At 39.2% G+C, this 23,116-nt stretch overlaps 1 protein-coding gene across 4 annotated transcripts in view; it reads right to left on the bottom strand.

Moving 5' to 3' along the window:
* GALNT7 (polypeptide N-acetylgalactosaminyltransferase 7) overlaps positions 1–23,116 on the bottom strand; it is a 135,950-nt gene that overhangs the window by 93,868 nt on the left and 18,966 nt on the right. For 2 of the 4 annotated variants that reach the window (XM_070608004.1, XM_070608015.1), the window contains exon 1: positions 18,023–18,304. The exons of the other annotated variants lie outside the window; for them this stretch is intronic. In XM_070608004.1, coding sequence (XP_070464105.1) covers positions 18,023–18,289 — 267 coding nt within the window. In that variant the 5' untranslated portion in view covers positions 18,290–18,304. Of the gene's footprint in view, positions 1–18,022; positions 18,305–23,116 lie in introns of those variants that run through there. 4 annotated transcript variants of the gene reach the window in all.

Genomic DNA, 23,116 nt, shown 5'->3' on the forward strand with positions numbered 1-23,116 from the left:
AAAAGGAAAAAAAGGGCTGTGGTCCCAACTTTCAGTATTTTCCACAAAAGATATTTAAAAATTTGGCTCTTGTACTCAGTCATTAGAAATCTATTTTTGAAGAAATAATCATTCTCTATTTAATGCCCAATTGTAGACAGAGGGAAATACAGATGGAACTTTCAAACACTTTGAAGTCATGCTGCTACTGTCTTTATTCAATTGTATTTGTAAGTCCAACAGATAGATCTCAAAATATTTTGAATCATTTTGTTACAACAAATCACCACACCTTAATATGCTATTACATTTCAAGAAAAGAAAGTCACCATATCATAACCAATGAAAAGCAAAAATCAGTGAAGTACATCAGATGTAGACAGTGGCAGACCAGAAGGAATCTCCGTGTGACCTGGTATTAATCCCTCGATCTCTCTGGATCTCAGGCTGAATTTTTCATTTGTAAAAAGAGAGTTAGAGGCAAAACTACCGAGACAGTAAAAAGATGAGTGCTTGCCAGGGATGGGGCAGGGTAGTGGGGACTGGGGGGATGGAATGAGCACAGAGCATTTTTAGATTAGGGTTAAAATCACTTTTGTTGCTAATGCTGTTTGTTGTTATTGAAAATCTACATACAACATTAGTATGCTTTCTTATCCAGTGAATATTTTCTACATGATACTGTAACGATGAACACATGTCATTAAACATTTATCCAAACCCATAGGACGCACAACACCAAGAATGAATCCTAATATCAACTTTGAACTTTGGGTGATTACGCTTTGTCAACGTAGGTTCATCAGTTGTAACAAAGGTACCACTCTGGTGGGAGATGTTGAGATTGGGGGAGGCTATGCATGTGTTGGGTTAGATGGGAAATCTCTCTCTCTTTCTCTCAATTTTGCTGTGAACTGAAAAGTGCTTTAAAGAAAAACAGTCTTTAAAAAGACTAGATAATTTAAACTCAAGACTCTTTCAACTGGGAGCCATATAACTATCCTGATTATGTTGAAAATCTGTTTAAACAGTCTGGAACTTTAAAATGCGTTTTAAAACTCTAGTAGTTATTTGTAGGGCACTTTGCACACTATTATTTTACTTAATAGGCCCTGTTAATTACTTGCAATTTCCGTAGACTTAAACTGATTTTTAATAAGGATGTCAATTAAAGAACTATGAAAATATTTAATTGTTAAATGCATTCGCCTTGAACAAAACTGCTGGATAATCTTTTAAGTTTAGCTGCTTCATAGAAAATTAGTGTCAAAAAGCAAACATTTTTCTCCATATGTTCAACTCATCTAGAATAATCCTGGCATGACCTTTGGATGACCTTTCTGAGATTTATTATCCTTCAGTGTAGTACATGTGCTGCCCTTGTCAGCTCTATGTGAAAGAAGAGGAGAAAGCCACTGTGACTCACCCTATAAAGAATACCCATAAAATTACAGAGTAGTCAACCATACCGCCTGTTGATATCTGGCAGTCTTGTCATTAGTTTACAGATATGAAATTTTAACCTGAAAACTTAAGAGTCGAGTGGGTTTTCCATGCTTTGAAAAATGGATAGGCTGAAGAGCTGTTATATTAGGTCATGATGTCCAGAGATACATTAAAATAATTGCAATGGTCCCTGATTGCTATTTTGATATAGATTTTTAAAAGCAGTTCAAAATAGCAGTCTATAATGCTATGGACTAATGCTAATGTCTAAAATACATCAAGAGAATGAAAGTACATACAAAATCCACACAGTCATGCCCATCACAACGACACCTCAATTAACAACAGTACTTAGGTAATGTGTGGTCAGTACGTTATTCCACATTTAATTTCCTGGCAATCTAAAGATTAATCTTAAAATCACTTTTGTTGCTAATGCTGTTTGTTGTTATTGAAAATCTACATACAACATTAGTATGCTTTCTTATCCAATATCTTAGAAATGATGAGAAGCATGGTACAGCAAAAAGGACACCAGATTTGTCATTGGAAGACTCAAGCCTGTATCGTTACTCTCTGTGGGAAAGCTGATGACACTAGACGTGATTAGTCACAGGTAAAATGAAGAAACTGGACTAGTTCAGTGGTTTTTAATTAAAGATACTTGTCCGAATCACCTATGTACCTTTTTCAAAACACACATGCCCAGGCTCATGCACAGCGATTTTTACCTCAGTAAATCTATTGGGATACAGACAGGAATGTGCATTTTGAAAAAGTTTCCAAGTAATTCTGGACAAGTATCCCTAGTTACGAACTTCTAGAAATAGTTATTTTCAATACAAGGACAAAATAAGATAATCCAAAACTTAGAATTAAGATGATCTCTCATGTGGCTATTGAGCACTTGAAATGTGGCTAGCCCAAACTGAGATGTGCTGTAAGTGTAAAATACACACCAGGTTTCAAAGGAAAAAGATAATTTAAAGTATCTCTATTTTTTTATATTGACTACATGCTGATACATTACTTTGGATATACTGAGCTAAATAAAATACATTAAAATTAATTTCACCTGGGTGTTTAAAAACTTCTAAAAATGTAGCTAATAGAAAATTTATAACTATATGCGGCATGCATTTATTTTTCTGTTGGATAGCACTGGAATAGAGTTTCAATAAAGTATCTTCTACAGAAAACATTTAATTTTTAACATTTAAACTTTTTGTTGAAGAATCAAAAAGAAGGATGGGATTACTACAATAAATGCAAAAAGAAAAAGAATTGGTAGAAGTGATTCTCTGCTCTCCTTGGCTTCTTATAGAGATATGTGTTAGGTAGAGATTTTTCATTTTGCTCTAAGTGTGTTTAGAAAGAGTCAGTGAAGATGAGTTTCTGATGGTTGAAATTCTATCCACCTCAAACACAGGCTCCACATCCACAGAGACTCCAAAGCATAGGTCTCCTGGCATCCTTCCTGCCAGAAAACAAGTTCTCATTCTTCTGACTGGAATGAGTCATGTTTTATGCTACAATATTTCTGTGTAAGTATAATTAAATAAGTATTTCTTGAATTGCTCTGCCTGAGCACAGAGGTACTCAAGGTCAGGAACTTTCTGTGCTGACACCCTGGAAGGGAAGGCCAAGGATAGGCTGGCAGATGGGGTGAGCAAAGAGCCTGACTAAATGGCCTCTGGGCCAGCTATACATTGCTGAGGGAGGCAGTGATGGAGGCTGGGGGAGATTGCCAGAGATAGGCGCCAGCCAGGTGCGGGCCGGTGCCAGGTAGCGGAAGCACACCTGCAGTGTTGATAATGAAATCTGGCTAAGTGACCCTTTTCCTTGGCTCCAGGTAACTACACAAAAATGTCAGCGAAGACATATGTTCACAGAATCAGAGAGGATTAGAGTTACTGGCAATTTACTGCATTTTAAAATTTTATTTGAGGTCACATTGGTTTATAATATTATGTAAATTTCAGGTGTACATCATATTTCAGCTTCTGTATAGACTGCATCGTGTTCACCACCAAATATCTAGTTGCTATCAGTCGCTGTACACATGGGCCCTTTTCCCTTTTTGCCCTCCCCCTCACCTCCTTTTCCCTCATAACCACCAATCTGTTCTCCATATCTGTGTGTGTTTATCTTTTACGTTGAGTGAAATTGTACAGCATTTGGCTTTCTCTGACTTATTTCACTTAGCATAATACCCTCAAGGTCCATCCAGGTTATTGTAAATGGCACAATTTCATCTTTTTTTAATGGCTGAGTAGTATTCCATTGTATACATATACCACATCTTCTTTATCCATTCATCCATTGATGGGCACTTAGGTTGCTTCCCAGTCTTGGACATTGTGAATAATGTTGCAATGAACATAGGGATGCAAATATCTTTTCGAATTAGTGTTTTCATGTTCTCTAGATAAATACCCAGAAGTGGAATAGCTGGATCATATGGTAGTTCTATTTTTAATTTCTTGAGAAATCTCCATACTGTTTTCCATAGTGGCTGCACCAGTTTGCATTCCCATCAGCAGTATATGAGGGTTCCCTTTTCTCCAGATCCTCTCCAGCACTTGTTATTTCTTGTCTTTTTAATTATAGCAATTCTGATGGGTGTGAGGTGACATCTCACTGTAGTTTTGATTTGCATTTCCCTGCATTTTTCAATCCTAGTCCTGGAAGTGAGTGAGAACAAAACCTGGGTGGGACAGGGAACTAGTGTAACACAGAAGTTCTACTCCTCCTGCCAAGCTGGAAAAAAATACTGAAGATCGAAGAGATGGGTTAATCCACTGCAATCTCATTCAAAATATATAATACAGAGCCAGCACCGATGGCCTAGTGGTTAAAGTTCAGCAGTCTCATTGCTTTGGTGGCCCTGGTTCAGTTTCTGGTCTCGGAATCACACCACTCATCTGTCAGTAGCCATGCTGTGGCAGGGGCTCACATAGAAGAACTGGAAGAACTTAGAATATACAACTATGCACTGGCACTTTGGGGAGGAAAAATATGTATAATACAGCAAATTGTCTTCTTGCACAAGGGAAAAGGGAACACATCAGCTAAGACTATATTGAGGAAGAACAATGATGCAGGAGAAGAGACTTACCCTGAAGATATTAAAATGAATTCTGAAATAACAATGAAAGGCTTGGCACTGGTGTAGATAAGAGACAGATTAAGGAAACAAAATTCAGAAACAGCCACAAACGTATGTAAGAATTTAATATTTAATAAAAGGTGGTATTTAAACTTTGGATTACTTAGTAAGTGATACTGGAGCAATTGGCTAGCCATTTGGACAAAAGATCTCTAAACTATTTCACTCACCAAAATAAATACTGTAAATAAAGACTTAAATGTAAGAAAGAATTCTTATAAGTATTAAAAGAAAACATAATCTTAAATTGGAGAAGGACTTTTTAAACATGGCACCAAGGGTAAAAACTGAAAGAAATCATTTGTAGGTTTGATTACAGAAAAATGTTTTAAATTCTACACATCGAAAACCACCGAAGGTTCAGCTCAAAATAGTAGGCGAGGTACATTTACCTTTCCTCTTCCTGAGAACTCACTTAAATGAAAAGGCAGAGGTACAAGGAGGAAAACCTGTAACAGAGAAGAGAAAGGGAGAGGACAGGGGGAGGCTTTCTGGAAGACAGGTAGCAGATGAGAGTGGGCTGGGAGATGAGCCAGGCTGAAAGAGCTACAGTGGGGATGAATGCTGCTCCTGTGTAGACTACAGAGGGGAGGGAAGCTTCTGGAAAAGCTCTGGGCTCAGAGTCCCCCGGTGTAGGTGGGCAGGAGAGGAGTGGAGCGGAAAGGGTACAGCTGCTAACATTCTTACTTAATGAAGTGAGGAGTCAAGAGATGCTGTTGAATAATAATGGGGGAAAAAAATAGAGGATCAAGTGCATTATTTCAAATCATAAAGGTAAACAAGAGAAGAACTTTAAAAAATCTCAACTGTTAGTAGAATGAAAGGCGAACTGAAAAGGGCTGGCCCCATTTGCATCTTTTATATCAAGGAGTAAACAGAAACTTTCTATTGTTAAATCAAAAATAGGAAGAACTACGTATTTTCTAACACTATTAAATAGAAAATGTAGAACCAGCATTTTTCATTTTCATTTTTCATTTTTAGCTGTTCAAATTTTCTTTAACCATGAATGATATTTTAACTTAAAATACCATGAATAAAATGAAAGACAAAAAGCTGGTGGAAATATTTGCAGTATATACGGAAACTGAAGTGTTAATATTCTTAAATTCCAGACCCCTACCCCCAAATCTTACAAGTCAATAGGAAAAAATAAACACCTATGGAAAAAAAGGCAGAAAAACACAAGCAGACAATTTACAAAAGAAAATATTCAAATGGCCAATAAGTAAATAAAAAAGATGCTCAACTTCACTAGTAATTTAAAAATACAAATCAAAAACAATGAGATTCCTTTCTTTACCTATAAAATTGACAAAATCTGAAATGATAATACCATCACTGAGGTTTTCAGTTACTAGTAAGAGAGTAAACTTATACAACCTAAGAGGCGAATGATTTCAAATTCTGCATACTGTTTGACCTAACAATTAAAATTCTAGAAACTTATCCTAAGGAAATCATGAGGCTATGGGTTGGTTGCACTGGGGGTGGAGCCTGGGTGGTAATTCTTATTTTATTCTTTTTCATATTTTCTACAAAATTTTTTTATTTTTGAATTAAGAAAAAAATATTTATGAAGGGGCATTCTCATTAGCAGGGTCACTGACACTTTGGAGTAGCACACAGATGAATAGCTACAGTGACAAGGGCAACACGTCCCCTGTGGAGAAAGTTCTGGAGTGCACTACACAGTCCGGGGAACTGTAAACAGTTATAATTGGGACACAGCTATGAGGAAGAAGCGAGAAAACGGCAGATTATCACGTTGCAGACTCAGGCCAACCTATGAGACAACACAGATGAAGACGGCCAACATGGAGTCCACTTTACTGGATGGTAAATGCCAGCAGCTACCAACAGGAGACGGAGATGGAGAGGCTGGTGATGGCCACAGAGGGCCCCGGTGGCAAAAGGGGCAGTTTCCAAAGGCAGTAGCAGCCAGCGGCAGTGTCGCATGTTGGCTGCTGGCTGAGTTTTCTAAAGCCAGAACCACTCCAGTGGGAGGAAGACTTTGCACTGGGTACTAAGGACAATCTCTTCCCAGCACCTCAGCAACAGACCTCCTGGGGATAGGGCCTGTTGTACGGCCGGGAGAAGAATTCTCCCTCCGCCCTCAGCGTTCCTTTCTATTTCCCCCTTCTTAGAACAGAGGAGAAGGAGAAAACTCTTGAAGAACTTAAAGCCTAGTTTGAGGGTCCAGATCCACACAGCGGAAGCAAGCAGGCTCTGAATGAGAAAGACCGAGGTTTGAAACGCAGCTCCGCTACTCAACAGTTTTGTGACCGGTATGAGACTTAACCTTTTTGAACCTGTTTCTTCATCCATAAATTTGAGATAATGATAGTACCTACCTCAAGGGGACACCGTGAAATAAAAACAAGCACCTGGTCTGTATTCCACAAAATGATCACTTTTATTAGGACATACCAGGCAGGATCCAAGCCAAGGCCGGATTGCATGGTGAAACAAAACCCTGCAAATGACCAGGAACAGAAGAAATCGTTGCAAGTGGGATTGAGTAGGCAAGGCTTCCTGGAGGAGGAAGATTAGAACTAGACTTTGACAGCTAGATAAGGATAGAAGAGGCAGGAAAAAAGGTGAAGGGGGTGGCCAGTCCCTGTGGCCTAGTGGCTAAGTTCGGCGTGCTCCACTTCGTGCATTCAGATGCTGGAGGTGGACCTACATCATTTGTCAGCCATGCTGTGGCAGCAATCCACATACAAAAGTTAGAGGAAGATTGGCACAGATGTTAGCTCAGGGTGAATCTTCTTCAGCAAAAAAAAAGAAAAAAGTGAAGAGGATAATCTAAGAAAAGGCAACTGCATGACCAAAGGCAAGCAGACTGACCCAGCCCCTCTTTAAGTGATTTCTCAGGCTCTAGCCACTGCAGACCCACACTAGGAATCAACTCAGAGGCTCTCCTCCCTCCACTGTCTGAGCTCAGGAAGAAGCAGCGGGCAGTGGTTTCTGCCTTGTATAAAGTCTGGTGTGGGGCTGGATCCACAACAATCTACCCTCCTCTTTCGGACAAGTCTCATTCACCCTGCATGTCTGAGTAGCCTTCTTGAGTAGCATGCCATGTGCCCGATATCGGGGATGAACCAGGAAAAGTACTTTAAATCATGTCTGCTTCTCAAGTTCTCAGAAATAAAGAAGTGCGACCTTTCGGCAAAATAAAAATTGGTATCATATATTATCAAGGTTGTTATGAAATAGGAATAAATATTATCAGAAAGAAGAAAAATCAATGAATATTATGAACTTGAAAATCAGACTTCCTAATAAACCATTCATAAACATAGGATCTTTTGTGTTTTCTTTTAGAAAGATTTTCCTCTCTTCCTCTCTTTAGAGGTATAAGATCAGGCATCCATTTACAGCAAAATTGTCACTTTTCTCAAAACTTCAAAAACATCTGAGACCCAGAGGTCTGAAAGTTCTCTGCCTTCCTATTAAAAGGAAAGGCCACAAAAATGACATCCCAATGGAAGTTGATAAAAAGCCGTTTGTAGGGTTCTGGACAACCTGGCTGAAGCTTACCAGGCACTCCAAGCCAATTACTATGGAAGGTTGTAGGACACAATCAGCAGTTACTAGAAAAGAGTGCTTTGTCAGAGATGCCCTCTCTGATATCACTTGTTGGTCACCTGTTTTGAATGGGAGTTGGCATTTTCACTAAGTTAATACAGTGTCGAACTGAATCCTACAGACCGAAAATGCCTTACAAGCTTGGCTCAGTATAGAAATAGAATATAACCCAGTTCTCTTTGCTCAAAATAGATTGCATTCTAGTCATACAAATAGCTGTGAACTCGTTTAAAGCACTTAAATTTTTATCTGGATTCTATAAGGCAGCAAGGTGCACGGGGAACAGCAAGTGCTTGGTAATTAATCATGTTTGGCTTTGTATTAATATCCGGCTCTTCCATTTCCTACCTGTGTGACTTTGGCCAACTGGCCAATTCATTAATTTAATAATCCAACCATATACTGAAAAGGATATCAGGTGATCTAAAAGCATATTGTAAAAATACAATTTCTAAAATATAAGGCAAAAAAGAAATGAAGGCAGAAAAATCAGGGGAAAAAAAGATAAACACAAAATTCATTCTAAAAGTATTACATAGTTGCTAAGAGTAAGTAAAACATTTGGCTCTCAACTTTAAAGACATTAAAACGAATTCAAAACAATAATTTACAAAATCATTAGGCAACAAACTTAATCTGAACGAATTTATTTGAGATGGATAGTTATCACAGATCCGGAGTAAGAATTCAGGCCTCTAGGAAAACACCTCATGTAATCCCAGGCACATGGCAGCTGTCCCATAAATGTTTTCTTTCTTTTCTCTCAAGCTTTTCTGCGATACATCTTTCTTTCTGTTTTAAGCTGAGGTTCAAAAGTGATATTTGAGAAACGCTACTCTAATCCTTTTCTCATTCAGAACATTATTTTTGTCTCACTGAAATAAAAAGCAACATTCAACACACTCTACAATATAGAATTTCAGGATTATAGAATCTTTGTACTAAAAAGGAAATAACTTTATCCTGCACAATATATTTGCTGCACCATCCTTTATGAGAACACTTTCACCTCCCACTCCTTACATACTCTAAACACCTGATAGACATAAATTAGAAGAATAAAACCGCTATTAGCAAGCTGTGGAGAGTGTATGCTATTCAAATAACTAGGATAACACGGTCTTGAACATAGTATCCTAAAATAATATGTAGGAGGTTGTCAGCTCTCTCATATTAGTGTGTTAATTAGGATTACCCAGAATAAAATGATATGTTAAGTGAGATACTCCTTTTTTTTTAAGAGTAGAATCTATAGATTTTGGAAAGCAGTATCCAAGAACCAAGTGGTCTCAGAATGTGGCAGCACGTATGACATAGATAACTGAAGACAGTTTTAAAACAGATTCAGATGAGCTTTCCGCCTTAAATAATCAAGGGAAATTTGGCTTTCTGTAATGGAATGACCTGATATTTCGTTCTCTTGGCATAAAATTCTCATGCTGCATGAGGTGAGTGACTTTCAACAGAATGCAGTTAGATTCATTCCAAAGGGCTGCTACAGAAGTTAGATAATTGGTCAGCTAAATGGGTTCTTCCACCCACAAATAGAATTTTAATAATTTCTTTAGCTTCATAAAAATCTCTCATTTATCTAAATGGTTAGGGTATGAGTTCTTCAGATTATGAATGTTTGCAGCAACTGAGACTTTCCTATTCTATACATGGATTGTCAATTTTTTAAGAATTAGAAGTCAATTAAATGCTAAAACTATTCCAGATACATCTTAACTTTTGTTAATTAAGAAAGAACATGATGAATCTTTTGGTGCCTTTATGTCACTTATGATAATCCATTATTATTGCAGATCTATGATTCTCATCTAAGCTAATCCTTCCAGCAGCTGGCTCACTGCAGATTCTGATTTGTCCCATCCTGCACTCCACCCTATTACTACCGCCCCTCTTGCCCAAATAGAAGAAAACCAGACTTAACACTTATAAATCCTCAAGAATCTTTTTTCCACTTAAAAAGTTAACTTGGTGGGTGATCATGTATCAGACTCTCATGGGCAAGCCTGGGCACCCCTGGGAGGGGATGAAGGCTATCCAGGCCTCTGGGCCGCGGCACTCCGTCATCTTCCACAATGAAGACAATGATGATGTCACCATGACCTTCTGATGATGGTGACAATGACCATGATGCTGATTGTGATGGGAACATCACACTGTCATCACCAACATCATCTGTTGTAGCAAGTGGTCCCTGCGTTCCAGCACTGTTCCAGCAAGTTTGCATATACTAACAATCCGCTGAAAGAGGCACTATCAGGGTCCCTAATATTCAGTCACAGGGGTTCAATAACTCGCCCAGGGTTATAAAGCAAGTAAGTGGCAGAGCTGGGATTTGAATTTCGGCAGGCTGGCTCCAGCCTCAACCACTGCAACATGCTACCTCTGTCGTACAGCTTAACACTTGTCCCCTAAGTGTTGACTCTTTCTCCTTTGAATTACTCTATTCTTTAAAACGTAACTATGTTCTCTGTGTCTGTAGTACACGGTACCTAGCACATAATGCTCAAAAGAGATTTCCTATATTATACACAAAACTTTGATTAGGAAATACTTCTTATACATATGCTGTTTGCCCTGATTTTCCTCAAAGTGTGCTCCAGAGAACATGAATTCCTTTTTTTCTCTCTGCCTAGAAGGCTCTACCCTCCAAGACTTTTGCAAGTTCAGCTCACTTGCAGCATTCCATTTATTATTCAGATTCCAGCTCAAATATGACCTTTTCAAGAGGCCTTTTACAATCATCTGATCTATAATAGTTCTCACCTCTCACTCACAGCATTCATGCTGATTTATGATGTTTGAAATCATCATTTCAATCTTTTTACCTGTCTCTGTCCACTTGCCACAGCCCTCCCTGAGGCAGCCTATGACAGCGTCTATGGCACATAGCAAGTTCTCAAATATTATTTACTGAAGTAACAGGGCTAAAGTTAAACAAATTTCTTCAAGATTCTTCATACTTATGAATCTTTAAGGGAGGGGGATGTGATAAACAGTTTTTGCCAAACTTACCTGGCCATGGGAATTTTTTGTATTTTTAATGGAGCCCCTCACAGGAGGACACTCCGGGAGGGGAAACATAGAGACGTTTCGACTCTAGGAGACACCCTGGACACTACTTTAAGAAGTGGCCTTCTCCCCAAGCCTTTCTTCCCTGAGGACACAGGTTCAGTCAGGTCAGGCGAAGCAAGTCAGCAGCAGTGTTAGGAAGAGAATTTGGGGCCACAAAGCTGAGTACTCAGTGAACTGAAGTACACGCCTCCCACTTGATAAACTTCTCTCCTTCCTTTTCTTACATTTTTATTAGTCTGAAAACTCAAAACCAACCAAAGAAAGGAGTGCTTTTCCTTTAGGTACTTTCCTCAAGGGGGAGAGTAATTACAGCCAAATGCAAGAAAGAGTATTTTACTGTCAACTGGAAGTAGTGACTTGGATATGCCACTTCTCCTCATTGGATTATTTTCTACAGCTGAAGTTATGGAAATTAGCGGTTTTAAGTTAGGGTTTACATTCCTGGAGACCACTTCTCACGTTCCCCTCTTCCTTCCTCACACGCACAGAGTCCTGGGTTTCTGCTACACCAAACTACCTCTGTTTCCTCCTTCTCCTAACCTCTCCCCACAATGTAACAGGAGGCCAGAAATTGCAACACATAAACCACGCATTAAGCTATGTTTAATCCTCTTGGCAGCCCTGAGAGGGTGGGACAATCTCCATTTTACAGATCAGGAGGATAAGGCTCTGAAAGATTAAGTAATGTGACCCAATTCACCTAGGATCTAAGAGGGTGGATCAGGACTCAAAGTCAGAACTTTCTGGCTCCAAAGGCCATCCACTTCCCACTACTGCACACTCTACCCCTTCACCTCCCATGTCTCCATCTCCCACCTCTCCAACCAGAGCCTGGACATCCCCGGCCTGGGCTATGGGATGACCCTGAGTGGGGCGTGGCTAGCCAAGAGGGAACAAAAGTAGAGGATAGCCCATCTTCCCATTACCTACTGGAACATACACTGCTGCTTGCACAATTCCCAGACAAGAATAAACTAACTGTGGTGAGAGGTTTTTTTTTTTAATATTCAACAACATTAGGTAGTATGGAATCTAAGCTCAAAGACAGGAACATCTCTGACGACCAGGAGTACAACAATTTCATCCCTTTACAGGATGAGATTTGAGAAGAGAAAGGTCTTTTCCACATTTCTGAATTGTTAATTAGGAAATTAATTACTTTTATCATAAAAGTCTGGTCCCAGGTTTATCAAAGCCATCCCTATCCTTTCTTTTCTCTCATATACGTGAAATTTCTTCTCTGTTCTAAGAGAACAATGATATATTAGGCTTCAGATGCAATATAAATTTATAAAAGCTTAGGTTACAGAAATCCTGCATGGCAGTACATTTTGTTTAAGACAAGAATATAATTTCAGTGATAAGAGTCTGAAACTCTAGGGTTACTTTCCAGAGCTTGCAAAAAGAAGGCATTCATGGAGTTAGATCCCTATTACCCACATCTTGACAATCCCGAATAACATAGTTCCTTCTGTTTCCCTGCAAAAAAAAAAAAAAAAAGAGCTAACAATTTCACCTTCTCTGAAACATACACCTCTCAAATGTACCTCTGGGCAAAGAGGTACTTTACCCCACTTTGATACCCATCAATTTGATATTTAAACAATCGGAACGAATGAAGGTAACGTTTAGGAAGCAAAGCAAAGTCTAAATATGGACAGGGCCCTGAGGTTAGGTCATTATTACACCATTGCACCATAACCACCAAACTAATTTGTTTTCATGACAACCAAACAACAATCTTCCTATTACGAGCTAATAGTGCCTATCACTGCTCCAAACTCCAAGTTCTTTTTAGGTCTGGTGGAACAGATAAAATGCTTTCATTTTAAACAACTTAAATATATTCCAACTTCAGGCTCTCTCGATTATTAAAATATGAACTAGGAAAATATTACTAGGAAACTAGTAATGTAATTTGATGTAAGTGAATGTAATGCACTGCCCAAGAGTTAATTTTTTTCCATTAATTAGGGAATTATCAAATAACTAAAAGTATCTCATTCACATCTGAAAGCAAGTACAGTAAGCAGTTAGGGCTATTAGGAATTTCCATATTAATTTGAAGGCAGCTACTCTTGACTGTGTAACATCAATAACAGGAACATTTTAGTTTTAAGATTTAAATTAAAGTGTCAATAGAAGTCACATGGTGATGTGTACCCTTTTTCCTCATTATTAAATCCCACATGACATTTTTGAAAGCTTCTTTGGAATCCATGCCAGATCTAGCGTCTGTTTACTGTCTAAGAGACTACACATTTGAGTAAACCAAGCACAAATTCTTTTACCTATCTCATCCAAGTCATCCACTTCTCTGAATACCTGTTTAAGAGGAACCTCCATAGAAAGCAAGGAATGGAACAGAAATTCTTAATGGTAATTACACATTTTCCAAAGAGATTCATTCGTCAGGGTAAGGACCGCTCTGCTCCTACACTGAGAAATCATTTATCCTCAGGAGCTAGTGGTCCTCGAGAAGAAAATAGGTTTCTGGGCTACGCTTAGATATTGAAGTCATCGGGAAAGGCAGGGGGCATTTTTATGCCGCTTTTGTTTCTTTGCAGAATAATCCTAAGATCCTGGAGAAGTTATCAAGTTTACTCCAGAGAAGATGAAGAACCAACTCAAGCAACTCAAAGGTCTTCCGGACGGGAAAGGCATTAGATTCAGACAACTGTTGCAAACATGAAATCCACTTCAACGTGAGCCTAGAACTAGAGCCAGCCACTCAGACTCCCTTCAATTTCTGAAAGACTGTTCTGCCTAACCATTTTATAGATGGTTTCACTACCCTTTAAGAAATAACTAAATGTAGTCACCGATACTTACAGAAGAGGCTGAACAAGTAACGATAATCAAAGGATAAGAGGTATGACATACTTGTTTAATGACACTTCATCAAGCCCGACACTCAATTCCATATCACAAAGGCTGACTTTGTATTTTGGTCTTGGAATTAAAGGAAAGAAATGACTTTATAAATATTTTCTGTGTGTGTGAAACCAAATCTCATGAATCAATTGAGTTTTTATTATTAAACTGGCACTGAAAATTAATTTCTGCCACTTAACCACTGATTCTAGGTTGAAATTTAGTAAGGAAATCTAAGCCAGAAGTTCTCAGGTTTAGAAAACCTTTCACTGATCTCTTCAATAGCAACAAAAGATGAGAGGACACTTTTAAGATCTGGTCTGGACACTCCTATGGATAAAAGCCAGATTACATTTCTTTCCTGTAAGATAAAACCTAATCACAGTTTCACATGAAACCACCTCCAAAAAAAGTGCTTAGATTCAAAACCTGGTATGAGTTTTATTTTATTATTAGCAAACATCATCTCTCCCTTGTTTCCACACATAATGAATTCTTAAATTTACACTCAAAGCTACAGAATATCACAGTGACTGTGAAAGTGCTGGCAAAAAAAGTTCTGAACAGCTTTCCAAACATGTTAAAAGTTGCAATATGGTGTATACTAACCCTCAGGCGGTAAGGCAGACTTTCCACGTTGATAAGTAAATTGCCTGCTTTAAATTTACATTGTCTCTTTAAACAACTCAAGGCATGTAGAAAACATGCCTCTATAAATACTGTATATTAACATGTTATTTACATCTGACAATAAGAACTCCAATTAGTTTACATCATTAGTCTCAACCTTCTATTATCTCTTAATGCTTTTAACATTCTGTACCCTAAATGAACATAGTAAAATAAACAATAAACTCACGAAGCAATTAGCTGAACCATTAAAGAAATATTTAATTGGTTCCTAGACTATCAAAAAGAACTTAAATCCATTTACAAGTAGGAAAGTTGAAAACTGGGTCTAATTGCTTTCACTACGCAATTCTATAACTACATAACATATGAACAAAATTCATATTAACTGAAAACTCAGAGTAAATACAGCAATAAATTATTAGTATTGTTAACAATGGAATACGTTTAGCCTCTTTTTTAAAACTTAATAGTCTATAGTTTTTGGCACAATCATCTATTCTAAAAGTCACTCAGATACCTCCTCAGAAAACGACAGATTTCCAACTCATCAAATTCATATTCTTCAAAAATTGAGTTAAAATGATACTTTTTTTAACCAGAAAGAAAAAATTAAAGTTTTAGGATTTTGGTTCAATGTACCACTCATTAGCAATAAACTAAATGCAAACAATTTGGGAGGTTAGTAATTCCTTTGTTCTGTTTTGTTGTCTTCTAAATTATCACTCATTTACACAGAAATTTCCACAAATTTCATATTATACATATATATATATCACAGTTAATGACTCTTTATTGCCAAAAAAGATCAACAAAAAGCCAGGCATCTCAAAAAATTATAGGAAAACAAATTTTACTCTTGTACAAAAGCATGCTTCATCCTTCTTGATTGCCATACCTCAAAAACAAATTAAGGTGGGGAAGAGACAAGACAGGTAGTGACAGAGAGAAATAAGGTGCTGGATAGCAACATCCTGTATGTGATTTGAGGGTCCTGCTCCAAAATCTTCTGCTCTGGCTTACATGTGAAATTCCCATGATAGTAATTCCTTTAGGTTAAAGCAGGAGATTATTTCTGTATGGTAGATTTGTTACTCTCGAACAATTTGTGTACAAGTTACAGAAGCCCATTTGGGTTAACTTAAGTAAAATGGCACGTGTTATAAGGATTCAGGCAAATGTCACAGAACCTAACCTGCAAGAAGAACAGGTAGGTCTCATGGAAATCAGAAGGTCCTCAGACAGAGGTAGAGTCTTTTTGTATGTCTGTCCTTCTCCATAACATCCTTCACCTCTGCTTCTGGAAAGAAAGTCTACTTCATTCCTTTCTTTGGTGACTGGCTCCCACAGCAAGAGTTTTAGGTTCTCCTCTCTGATAACTTTGCCTTGTACGTGACTTTGATGCTTAAGGAGTTGACCATGCTGCCGTGTCTACAGACCAACTCTGCGCCATCTTTAGCGGACAACACCACATGAATTGAAATTCCCAGGACCAAGAATATAATTGGTCTAGCTTAGATACCCCTGTTCCAATTAACTGTGCCCATGAGACAGGACTGTCCCTTCCAAACCAGGGATAGAGACAGAGAACTGAGACCAGGATGTGGCTTAAGATGTTACAAGGTCCCTTGAACTGGAATTTCACACAGAGGATAACATTAATCACTGGCACAAACAGGAACACTGAGGGAGAAAGGCTCAGGCAGGTACATTTTGATTCTTTGCCTACAATTTTAATCTGCTACCTTTCAAGGCAATGATGACAATCCAAGAACTCAACTGTACACACAAAAGCAACATTACATGCCCTCTTCTGGTGGTATGGCCGCTGAAGCATCTTTCATTGTTTGGTGATTCTCATACCTCTCAAGACAGCCTTTCATCAGCAGGGAGGCCCCACATACAGAAACTAGAAATTGTTCTATGAGAGACAACAAATATAAAAACAGGACGAGATAGTTTCAATTTGAAAATAAAGTAAAAAATAACAGGACTTTTCTGCTTGTAAAGGTGAATGTCCCAGCAAGGATATGGCTGAAGGACAGAAAGTGCTACTGGACAGGGGCGGGAGGGAGCGTGCCTATCCAATTCAAAATTCTGAAACAAGGAGAATCTCTTGAAGCCAAAACAAGGCCATTTTTAAGGCAACTGAAAAACGCTTCTTCATACAGCAACTGGTAAATAAATAATATATGCCATCTTGATAATTATTTCCTGAGGCTGGCCCCATGGTCGAGTGGTTAAAGTTCTGCGCACTCCGCCTCTGCAGCCCGGGTTCACAGTTTTGGCTCCCAGGTGCGGACCTACTCCACTCATCAGCCATGCTACAGAGGCATCCCACAGACAAAGTAGAGGAAGAGTGGCAGAGATGTTAGTTAGCTCAGGGCTAATCTTCCTCAGGCAAAAAAAAAAAAATAAGAGGAAGACTGGCAACAGATGTTAGCTCAGGGTGAATCTTCCTCACCAAAAATAATAATAATAATAATAATTTCCTTCTTTCTCCTTAAATTTGTAGTTTCTATTTGCCATCCTCCCCCACAACACACAGCTACACACACTCCTCCCTCAGGCTGGCAAAGTCCTACTTCTGAAGATGAGCCCAAAGGTGAATTCTCCTCCACCGGCCTGCTCGTTTCCACTTTCTAGGTACAATTCATTCTATTTTCATATTTAACATATAATACTAGTTTCTTCACATTTGCCTTGTACCACAAACGAGGCTGTTGCTACCCTGAGGACAGAGACTGTATCTTAGTCATCTTTGTAGCCTCAAGGTCCAACACAATGCAAGACACCTAAAAAGTCTCACTAAGTAGTTTTTTAATGAGTCACAGACACTAGAGATAAACAAATTCAAGAAAGGTTCAAGGAAATTTATGAATAATAGTTTCATAACGGCTTTCAAAGGAAAAAGAAAAATCCAACCTGCATCCTTAACCTATAAGGACAAAAGGATGGAAGTCACACTCTCTCATAAAATTAGCTGTGGTACCGGGATAAGACAGCATACAAGACGGGGCAGACCGCTGTTCTACTTAGCATGCACATCAGCGGCATTTGGGAAAGAAAGTCTACGCTTGTCTATATGAAGAAGTCAGATCCATATTACATCCAGTCCAGACCTACCTCTCTAATTTCTCTCATAGTACTATTTGGCCCCAAACCTTCCAGCATGAACTTTCCAAAGGAAGACTTTACATCCAGTACTGTCTCAGGTATTAAACTATTAGCTCTCAGCTCCAAACTCACCCTTCTATATTCTGCTTTGTGGTCTGGAACTCTGCAAACATTTCTCCTTTGCCAACGGTCTCTGTTAGGCTTCACCAACAGGGGTGACAGAGGGAGACAAGGGCTGGCAGAAGAGATAATTGTTTTTTGCATGCTGTCAAAGTAAAGGCACTTTAACCATGGCCGTGGGAGCGGTTCTTTTATTGTTGTTAGTGCTGTCAAGGTGATTCCAACTCTAGCAACCCTGAGTACAGCACAGCGGAACCCTGCCCGGTCTTTTTGCACCATCCTCTCACCTTCCAGCGCTATATCAGACAATGCTTCACTGCTATTCAAAGGGTTTTCATGGGCAATTTTTTCAGAAGTGGGTGGCCAGGTCCTTCTTCCTAGTCTGTCTTAGTCTTGGAAGCTCCGCTGAAACCTGTCCACCAAGGGTGACCCTGCTGGTATTTGAAATACTGGTGGCATAGCTTTCAGCATCACAGTAACATGCAGCTATCACAGTATGACCACGGACAGACGGTGGTGAGAGCACTGAACGTTAACCGCTAGACCACCAGGGCTGGCTGGAGTGGCTCTAGCCTCTAGCATTTATCCAACCCAGGCCCACTCCACAAAACAGCCTGATTATAGTCTAGAGATACAATAGGCAGTTGGCCAGGGCCCACACATGTCACCCCCTGGGGATCTTAACCCCAGCTTGCAGTGCCCTCCTGTGAGCTTCTGAATTCTGATCACCTCAATGTCTTCATTTTACCATCACCACCCTCCCTAACACCCTAGGGTGGGAAGGTCTTCTTTCAATCACTATCTTTGTGTTTTCTTGATATTCCCATTTCACTTTTTCAATTCTCCAACACATCTTGGTCACTGTAAGACCTACCTCTTACTGCTGCTACGCGAGTCCACAGACTTTTGCTCCCTCCTCCAGTGGCCCATAACCCTTTCCATGGTCTCTGACTGGCAACAGCAAAGGGGCCTGAGAGTGACTTTGTGGTCACAAATCTTCACCAACCCAGAAAATTCCATACCTCCTCTACATTTCTGAGCATGGATGAAGCATCTGCTGCAGGAATTATGGGCCATTCCAGTTGGCATAAAAAAAGACAAGAAACCACTGACTGACTCTATTATCAAAAGAGGCAGAATTTGAATAACTCATCATAATTCAATGTGATGGAATTCACTGAACACCTATGTTAAAAAGTATTGCTTGGTGATAATGAGTGCATAAGAAAAACTTAAAACCTGCTCCTGTTGATGTGAGCTTAGCAGACAGCTCTGAAAAGAGTCTTGGAATCAACAGTTAATTAAGTAATACAAAAATAAGAAAATTTTACGTTTGGGTAAGAAGACCAAACTTACACCACATACCAACACCATGCTGATTGTTCTAGGGAAGGAAAAGTTAGGTAGAACCAAAAGTTGAGCTGCAAGTGACTTTTGACCCTTGCTTTTACAACTTTATCATTAAAAAACTTGTATGTTATTACCTTGTGGCAAAGACTACTATTCCTCAATATCCTTTCTCTCCTTCTCTCTCATTAATTACCCACCTCCTAACCTCCAGTTATTAGCCATGTACATAGCCACCCAGAATAAAGATACATTTCCAACTTCCCTCAGAGTGACCACATTTTGGCCAATGGAATGTGGCTTAAAGTGACATGTACAAATGGAAGAAGAAACTCTCCTGTTTCCTTCCTTCCTATTGACGGAATGTGGATAAGGTGGTGAAATCTCAGCCCACGGAAATGAGAGCAACTTTCTAGGAATGACAAAAATAACATGGAGAAGGGGTATGGATCCCTGATGATGTCACACAGGACTATGAAGAGTTGCTGGATCAGTTTGAGTAAGAGAAAAAAGCTCTAACTTTTTGGATTTCTTTTATAGTAGTTAAATCTGTACTTTAATTGATATAAACCCCAAATACCTAGTTACCACCCCTTAACATTCACATAGAGCCAACAGAGCCAACTGATAACTGAACCTGTGGTCTGCCCTTCCCGTATTTCCCAGGGAAGACCGGGATGGTGGAAGAAATCATCTGTTTCCTGGCAGGCATCATTCAACAACTTCCACAGGCATTTGTGCGCACTGAGCATGGGGTGAAAACGGTCAAGACAGATGATGTTAATTTTGTACAAAGAAGTTCCTTCGAGCAATGGAAGAAGATCCATGATTACTTCAGGGAGTTTCCAAAAGAAAAGGTGATGCTTTCAGTGCAAACTTTATTAGACTCATATTTTAAGAAGCTTTGCTCAATCCTGCCTACGCAGAAAAATTTATCCACATAACAGACATGATATAGTTTTGGTTGTATGTGTCTGCAAAATGTCTGTAAAAGCATCTATTTGGTTTGGGGGACCTGCTTTGGTATTTTCATGATCTAAAGTGGGTTTCCAGTAACTGAAACACAATTTATACACTGGACATCTATCTATTTCTATATGAACAGCAATCTAATATGAGTTATACTTAAAACCATTTGCCTCACAACCAAAGTCAACACCACATATGTTGAGATTCTCTGTATACAAGAAATTCCTAATCATAAATTCTTAGCAGATCCACTGGGCTCCTGAGGCAGTGGAGCGAGATGTAGGTGACAGCCAGCCAGGGGATGTTCTAAGAAACCTATTGCAACTAATCAGTAGGATTTTTCTGTAACTGTGAAATACTTTCTTTGTATGAAAATTTACAACAGAAATGAAATCATTTTTGATAAATAACACAGCAAAATCATTGAGTTTGTCCCACTGGAAAGCAATAAAAGCAATACAAGGAGCATGACTGCTGAAGCGAGTGTTTCGTAAGATGGTTACATGAGTTCCTCAAGTTTCAGGATTAAGAATAAAGTGCAGGTCTCACTGGGGGTCATAGTCAGGAGACTATGAGTATCTGTCAACTGAACAAAAGCCACTGGAACAACTTGGACCTCTCTCCTCTAAGACAGTAAGACCAGAGGCTAATCATCGGGAAACCAAGGGAGTTTAAGTATAAACAGGGCCTCCCCTCAAGGAGCTTAGGGACCAGCTGGGGAAACAGCCATGTGCTCGAGTATTACAGTCATTTATAATCACACACCATAATGAGGAACCTTTCTGAGACTGGAGACATCAGTGTGGACTAAAGTGGTTAAAGAAAGCTTTAGAAGAGAGGTAGAACTTGGACGGATCTTAAAGAACGGCGAGAGTCAGACAGTTGGATGATGATATGCCAAACATGAACACGTAAGTAAAGACCTACAGGCAAAATTCAGCAAGCCCAGGCAGCTAGAGTCCTCCCCTGGCGACAGCTGCATCCATCCACGGAGCACTGGCCAGTAACATCACGCAGGTAATACCCTTACTTAGACTCAGCTATTAGCAAACTGTTCTCTCAGTACGCTAGAGTTCTTCAAAGACTGACTCACGTCAGTTTGTAAAAGATGAGCTAAAATCTTCAAGTTTATCTTCTGTAGGATTTTTCAGAGCTTTTAACATACCAATGTGCACTGTGAATCTCTGAGGGGCTGATACAACATGTAACATTTTTCAATCTTATTGGCCCAAGAACCCTTTTTAAAGTAACTCCTGCTAATATATCTTGGTTTACAAAACACAGTTCAGGAAGCGAGCGGTCCTGAATCTCCCTGGGAGGACCGGGCTCTCCAGTCAGCCTGGCCTTGAACTCTGGTTCCATTACCTCAAAGGCCGGGCGACCTCAGGCAAGATGTTCAACCTCCCTAAACTGCAAGTTACCTCATCTGTAAAATGTCAGCAGATTAAACTGAGAATGTAAACACACCTTGCAGAGGGCATAGCAAGAATTCAACAGAAGTCCCTACTAGTATTTGATGCTCACCAATCAACTTTCAGACTAGAACTCGGCTCCCCACATGGGAGGGGAGAGACGGTGCTGACCTATTATTATATATAAGTATAAATAAATAAACAAAACGTGTGTGTGTGCTTAAAATAAGATTCAAGGACAGAGAAGAGAAGACCCCTATCACTGCACAGCGGAGCAGGCGTAGTCCAACCACGCAGTGAAGAAAGGGCACAATTTTCATTTTTAAGTGTCATAATATGGAGAAAAATATTTGAGAAAATCCAGAAGTGGCTGAGTTGAACCAGTAGAAGAAAAGTTATTCTTCACAACACAGAGACAATAGGAAGAAGATTAATAAATAAAATCAACAGTGTATTGACTAAGCCTCACAATTAACCCCATGGCAGTGACTGAGATTTCTTAATACTTATTCACTAAGCAGAAGTTTAAAAACTTTAGAGTATTCAGCAACCACAACTGAAAATTAGGTTGTGGACTGTGCTTGGGGAAGAAAAGGAAGAGAGAATGAAATAAGTAACTTCCCAGTTTTATTCCTCATATCACTTCTGTTTTTCTCCATTTAATTGTTGGTTTAGCCAGGAAGCACCCAAAATTAAACAGCAGCTTTTATAAACCATCCTATAAACCTCAGAGTCATACCTAGGTGTTTTAAGGGGCAGGGAAAAAACAATTTTGCAAATGTGGTGTACACAATTTAGGATCTGTAACTCCCAGCACACTGGTATTTCTTTTTTTTCCTAATGTCCTCTTTCCTTAAACCACCTCAGTGCTAAAACAACCAGATACTAAAAGATTAGTTTACAAAACAGTATACATATCCTAGAAACAATATATAAATTAAAATATTTCTACAGTAAAATAAAAAAGGGAATCCACAAAGCAGTAAACACGTGGTCTATGTCTACCTATACTTAAATTTGGGCAAGGCATATACCAGACAGATCATAATAATTAGCTTTGAGTAAGGAAGACATATTATGGGTGACTTTTAGTTTCTTATTTGCTTTCACTTTTTTATATTTTCTACAATGAACGTACATTTACATTCAGGGAAAAAGTATATTTTAACAGTAAATAAATGATAGCATTTGCCTCTTTCCCCATTTTAGAACATTCGTATTGAAGGACATAATTTATAAGGTAAAAGTCTAGGGGGCCAGCCCCGTGGCCGAGTGGTTAAGTTTGTGCACTCTGCTTTGGCGGCCCGGGGTTTCACCAGTTCGGATCCTGGGCTGGGACATGGCACCACTCATCAGGCCACGTTGAGGCGGTGTCCCA

Source organism: Equus przewalskii, chromosome 2, assembly GCF_037783145.1.
Source record: "Equus przewalskii isolate Varuska chromosome 2, EquPr2, whole genome shotgun sequence".
NCBI classification, from domain to species: Eukaryota; Metazoa; Chordata; class Mammalia; order Perissodactyla; family Equidae; genus Equus; species Equus przewalskii.